Below are 6,482 nucleotides of genomic sequence, written 5' to 3'. Positions count from 1 at the left end.
GGCTGCACATCAGGTGCCAGGGAGTTTGCTCCAGGAATGATATCACATCCAGCTCCCTGGCTGCAGGTGTCATCGCCGCTTGATGACATTTGTGACACTTTATACACAGGGCTGGACAGATGACAGCCTGTGGGCCAGATCCTGCCTGTGGCCTGCTTTTGTACAACCTGAAAACTAAGAATGATTTGTACATTTTTCAAAGGTTGCAAAAATAAAACAAGGATGATGTGGCAGAGCCCAAGTGTGGCCCACCAAGCCTGAAATAACGACTACCTGGACATTTACCGTGAACCTGTGCTGACTCTGCTCTCAAGTCATTCTCCACAACACACCTGGCCACACAGGTGAGGCCAAGGGGCATGTGCAATGACCACGGCTGCAAGCTCAAGTCCTTGATGGTGGCATTGACTTTTGCAGGTCCTTCCCCGAGGACACAGGGCCTGTGCAGAGCGGCTCAGGGTCCAGTCGGCACTGCCATCCTCCTCACAGGAGCTAGTGAGCATTGTTACTTATTTATCTAAATTGATTCTTTTCTTTTCTTTTGTGAATCCTTTCACCCCGCCGCCCCCACCAGGGTCACCTTTGGCCATAACAACTGGCCTCCGAACAGGCCTGAGTTTGGGGAAATTTAAAAAGTGGTCAGGTGAAAGGAGGCTCCAAGGCGCGTGCAGAGAGTAAGCTTAAAAAACAAAAGTAAGAAAATAAGAAGTTAAGCTTATCAGGGGGGCCCTCTGGTGATGAGCTGTTTCCTCATCAGGGAGCAGTGTCCCACCGAGACCCAGCTTTCATTCTCTTGTCTGTCTTTTCTCAATCCTTTCACCCCCCCACTCAGGATCACCTTTGGCCGTAACATTCTTTTCCTTTAAAAATGAAGTTGCATGTACAAGAGCAGACATGGAAACTGATGAAGTAGAGGTGTTCTTCCCTCTGGCAGATCCCTTTCCCCGTGTCTGTGGGGTCAGTTGCTCACGTCTTCCCAGGGGATTCCTCAGGGCCACCTCCACCCAGCTGCCTGCGGCCCTGCCATGCTCTGGCTCTTCCTCTGTCATGGCTCTTGTTTTTACATTTATTTTTATCTTTGAATGTCTGAAGCGATTCCCTTACACGCCATACCTGTTGTTTACTGCCCCTCCCCAGTAGAATGGAAGGGCCCTGATGCAGGGGCTTGGTCTACTCTGTGCAGTCAGGTGGCCAGCACCTATAATGGTGCCTTATTAAATAAACTAGAGGCCCGATGCACGAAATTCGTGCAAGAGTAGGTGTTCCTTCCCCCCAGCTGCGGGCAGCGGCTTCCCTCTGGCACCTAGGATGTGTTTGCTCGGCTCACATACGAAGTTGCCATGGAAATGTCTAACCAGACAGCACGAACAGAGGGAAGAGGAAGTTTGAAGTTCAAGTCCCCTGGGGAGGGGAGGGGGGCAGGCCTGTCATTCTCCTGCTCATCCTGCCCAGGCCAGCTCCCCCCTGCCCCGGACTTGGATTCTCAAAATGCTTGGAAATGGCCCACGTCGAAAGGCCAAGGCCAGGCCGGCGGGCCCCTCTGCTCTGTCTCCTCCCTGAGCCGTGTGGCAGGGACCCCGTGAGCCACTGTTCACACAACTGCGCCTTTCGTGGGCCATCCCTCGCTATGAATCACTTCCCAGTGAGTGTACTGTTGACATTAGCCGATACGGACCAGTGAACTGAGGAGACTCCCGTGGATAAGGGCGGGATGATCTGAATCTCAAATCCGTCACCAAGATGACTATGAGACACCATTTCCCTCTATCAGCAAACGCGTCCGTGCGGCTTGCCCGTGTTGAGAAAACACCTTTTAATCAGTGGAGGACTGTGTCTTTCAGCAAACAGAGCCCGGGTTTAAAATCGAGGGCTCAGACAGATTCTCACCCCTGACTTGTACTCTCCTGGAAGCAGAGAGAAGAAAGACATGGCCGCCATGGAGCCCAAGGTGATCTGCGTCCTGCTCCTGGTCTTCTCGCTGGCCCTCAGCAGCCTGGCCCAGGTCCAGACCGGTAAGCAGCCCTCTTGCTGCTTCTTGGGGGGGCATGGGGGGAGCACATGGGCATAGAGAGGTAGCCCTGGTGGGGGTCTTTGTTTCACAGTGTGTGGTTTTGAGCTAAGCATTGTTTTAGGCCCTTGAGAGGGTTTGGAAGGCAGAAGCAAGTGCTGCTAGCAGCGGGAGGAAGGGCCAGTGAGACCTTGGAGAACTGCTGTGAGCAAGTGGGGTTCCTTGGTCGGCACTGTCTCCCAGTCCTGACACTATGAGGCTATTCTTGAATGTCGTGTTTTAAAGAGCAAGCGTTGAGGTAGGGTGTATGAATAGCACTTCTAAATGTCCCGGCCAAACCCTCCCCAGGCAGTGGGACCACCTAAAGTCTACACAGATGTCCCAGTGCCTACTCCACGGGCGGGCGTCCCGGGAACCTCTCTGGGTCCTGTGCTCTGCAGAGCCCAAACCACCTGCCCCATTGGTTCGTGTTCCGTCAATATTAGTCCATGGGAGTTGCCCAATGAGAGAGGGCACTGCTGCTTCCTTTGAACTTGTTTGTGTCTCAAGGCCTTTATCTTTGGAGTGTGCTCAATCGTCTGTGATGTCTGTGAACAGTGCTGTGCAAGCTACAAAGTGCTGAATCAACATTACTTGTTATGTTAGCGTGCTTTGCTGGATTTCACCAAGGAATGCATGTGGGCGTCCTGCCCTCTCGGTCTGGGGGAGTGTCCAACTGTCTTTGGAGGAATTGTCTTTCATGGAGTCAGATGCCCCGGGTCAAGGCCAGCTGTGCCCACCTCTGGCCTGATCTCGGTCCACCTGTCCTCTGACCAGCCTCCTTCTATTCAGCCTCCTTCCTTCTCTGCCCCTTTACTGTCGATGCTCCCAAGCCCTCACTCCTCATCCCTCCTGTCTTCTCACTCATGGCACACAGCCATGTGCACCTCTGAGCCCTTCCCCTCCTGTGCCCCCTCTCCCAGGCTCCCCTCCCATTGCCTGCCTCAGCCTGCCGCGTTCGCCTTCTCAGAGCCTCTGGTCCCGAGTGCAGATCCCGCAGATCTTGCATCCAGACCAAGAGGGAGCTGTCAGCTGGCCCGTCTGCCCTGGGTGCTTTCCACTTTGGGTCATTTCATCCCTCCCCTGGTGAAAGCTGTGGCTCTCAGGCTGAAACTGTGTCCCCTAGCCCTTGACCTAGCTCCTCTCAGACCACCCACCTCAACCTCCACATCGTCTCTGCAAACGGACTTACACCTCCTCGAACACACCTTGCTCTTCCCCTTCACCGCCATCGACCATGCTGCTCCCTCTGCTTGGAACACCCACTGCTCCATCCTCAAGAGGCCAACCCCCTCCTACAGGAAGCCCTCCTTGCTTTGTTCCCCCTTGTTGTTACTTGTCCTTTCTGTGCTTGACCTGGACACACTAGGATGGTCGCACTGTGCTGCTTTGCACACATACTTGGCTTTCTCCTCCATCTGAGTTTGGTTTCTTAACAAGCATGCCTTTATTTTTAATTTCTGGGTCACCACCACCTGGCACAGAGCCTGGCAGGAGCTCGGTTTCTGAGGGACCCGCGCTGCCTGTGTTTGCTGTGTCATCTCCTGTTCCTAGCACACACAAATGGTGCCCAATAGATGTATTGATTGAGTAAATATGCTTAATAATTGTTCGTTGAAATGAATGCGCTAATGAATACGTTGTCCAGGTAGGTGCAGGGTTACAGATTCCGGGCGCCTTGCAGGTTCCCTGAGGTGACGTGTTTTCATGTCAGGAAATGAGGACAGGGTCTCCCTCCTGGACCCGAGGCCTGGGTCTGCATCGGCCGCGCCAGCCGGTTGCTGATATAACTGGAGACCGAAGTGGGACGGGGGTGTGGGTAGAAATAGCGAGGAGTTCGGCTCCGGGCTTACCTTTGCCCCCTGCCCGTGCGCCTTCAGAGACGTGCGTGATGGCCCCGAGCCAGAGGAGCAACTGCGGGTTCAACGGCATCACGCCTGACCAGTGCACAGCGAAGGGCTGCTGCTTCGACAGCACCGTCCCCGGGCACCCGTGGTGCTTCTACCCTCTGAGCATCAACAACGTCCCGGAAGGTACGTCCATGACAACGCAGCAGGGCTGATGGCGTGGGGTGCGTGAGAAACCCGCACGGGCCTCGGGACTCTGTCTGCACTGCCAGCTGTGTTTTCACCCGGACTGTGGCCACGGGGGCCCGGGAGGAGCGGTTTGGCCTAAATCACGATGAATCTGGGTCTGGGACGGGGAGGCGGGGCTGAAAGACCATGTGGGGAGGAACCTGCCCTTTTCCCAGCTTTGCTCCACAGCCTGAACCGAATGCTGCAGAGAATCACCTTTGTGATGCGTCGCTGGCTTGGGGCGGGAGGGCAGGGAATGACAAAATATGAAGACGGTTCGTGTTTTCTGAAGAATCTTCCCATTGATACTTTCAAGTCAGAAATCCCCTGGCATTGTTGCCAAGTGAGAGCACATCCTCCTCCTCACTAACATCTCTTCTCCCGCACCTTCCCTTTCAGAGGATTGTGAATTTTAGCCGCTCTCGGTGGGAGTTGCGTCTACACTTAGAATGGGCCACCCCCCGCCCCGGCCTCCGCTCAGCCTCGCCACCACCCACTCATCTCCAATTGGACCTGCTCAGGACACCTCTGGCTGCCTCGGCTCACTGCGTGGATGGACTGCTTTGATTTTTCTTGCTCAAAATTGACCTGAAAATTAATAGAGATGAATGCTACTTTGTGCTTTTAGTTCTCTTTAGAAATAAAAAATGATTTATCTTTCTTTCAAGAGAAGTGCTCATTGTCCCCGCTGGCTTCTTGTCATGGGTTATACACAAATTCACGGTCCCGGGTGAGCTATGAGGGGTGGAGGAGAGGATGACCTGGCCACAGGGTTGCGGAAGTTGCCTCGGTGGCTATTAGCAACCGGGTCCCATGCACAAGGCCCTTCGTGGCAAAGTCTTCCAGAAGCACCTCCCAGCCACACCCTTGTCAAGTCATGAAAATAGGCACCAAACTCTATCAATGCTCTTGCAAAATTCATTGTGGATGAGCCACTGCCGTGTAGCAAAAGCTACCTGTCCATGTCTTCACCTCCCCCAGGTGGAAACTGGCTCAGGAGATAAAATCCACAGCAGAGTCTGACAGTGTTAATAATAAAAAATTGCAGAGCTGACATCTTAAAAAAATTTTTTTTGTTTTATTGATGTCAGAGAGGAAGGGAGAGGGAGAAAGAGAGAGCGAGAGAGAGAGAGAGAGAAAGAGGGAGAGAGAAAGAGAGAGAGAGAGAGAGAATCAACCATGAGAGAGAGAGATCATTGACTGGCTGCCTCCTGCATGCCCCCTACTGGGGATCAAACCTGCAACCTGGGTATGTGCTCTTGACCGGAATGGAACCTAGGACCCTTCAGTCCTCAGGCCGACGCTCTATCCACTGAGCCAAACTGGCTGTCATCTTGAAGAACAACTCTTTGGGGCTGACAGTGTGGAATTGGTGAGGACCCCCCCCCCGAAAGGGAGGCATGCGAAGGCCACGTGCCACCTTATCACTGACAGGCAAATGGGAGGACAGGTAGCCAATTGGACCTGCCCAGGACACCCTGGCATTGGACAGACAGCCACCGGCCCAGCGGTGTGACAGGGCAGCCCTGGGTGCCCGGCCCCACAGCTGCAGGGAGAGTGAGGAGAAGACACCAGCTCCAGGCGGTCCTCCTGCCCCAGGAGCTCAGTCCATTGCTCCCCCAGTTGGCTCCTCCTCTCAGGTGCCCTCGCACTGGACACAACCTGCACAACTGTTGGGGTCCGAGGAGCAGGGGAGCACTTCTGCTCCCCCACAGCCAGCTGGTTCCCAAGAGGAAGAGGGGCCTGAGCTGGGCGTGGACAGTGTTTTCCACTGTCCAGTCAGATCGATCATTCCCGACCCGAGGCCACCAGGACAAGTGCGTCCAGAGCCCAGGAGCCAGGAGTGCGTGCATGGGCAGGGCCGTCAGGGTGGGAAGCCCAGCACATGCAGGCAGTCGCACACACGTGTGCCGTCGTGTGTGTCGTGTTCTGTGTGCTGTGGGGATCACGGGGCTTTTCCCCACTGGAGAATGTGCAGAGAAATAGCCCTTGTCTCTCGTGTCCATAGCTGATCTGATCGCTCACAACCTCTGCCCGACAGTTCAGATAAAGGAAAACCATTGGTTGCCTCTGATCCCTCGTGAGATGCAGTATCTCCTGTCACAGCCTCTGGAGGCAATAGTTCCTGGGAGTAAGCTGCTCAGTCTCTCTCAGCACCCCCCACTGGAGAATGTGCAGAGAAATAGCCCTTGTCTCTCGTGTCCATAGCTGATCTGATCGCTCACAACCTCTGCCCGACAGTTCAGATAAAGGAAAACCATTGGTTGCCTCTGATCCCTCGTGAGATGCAGTATCTCCTGTCACAGCCTCTGGAGGCAATAGTTCCTGGGAGTAAGCTGCTCAGTCTCTCTCAGCACCCC

General features: G+C 54.5%; 1 protein-coding gene across 1 annotated transcript; it reads left to right on the top strand.

Moving 5' to 3' along the window:
- The first annotated feature begins 1,927 nt into the window (after positions 1-1,927).
- Positions 1,928-4,611, top strand: TFF1 (trefoil factor 1). The gene is made up of 3 exons (XM_006754364.2): positions 1,928-2,012; positions 3,928-4,080; positions 4,522-4,611. The coding sequence occupies exons 1-3, from the start codon at positions 1,928-1,930 to the stop codon at positions 4,536-4,538; spliced, it is 255 nt and encodes an 84-aa protein (XP_006754427.1). The 3' UTR covers positions 4,539-4,611.
- The last annotated feature ends 1,871 nt before the right edge of the window (positions 4,612-6,482 follow it).

Source organism: Myotis davidii, unplaced genomic scaffold (genome assembly GCF_000327345.1).
Source record: "Myotis davidii unplaced genomic scaffold, ASM32734v1 scaffold512, whole genome shotgun sequence".
NCBI classification, from domain to species: Eukaryota; Metazoa; Chordata; class Mammalia; order Chiroptera; family Vespertilionidae; genus Myotis; species Myotis davidii.
This window is presented reverse-complemented; position numbering and strand designations above follow the sequence as displayed.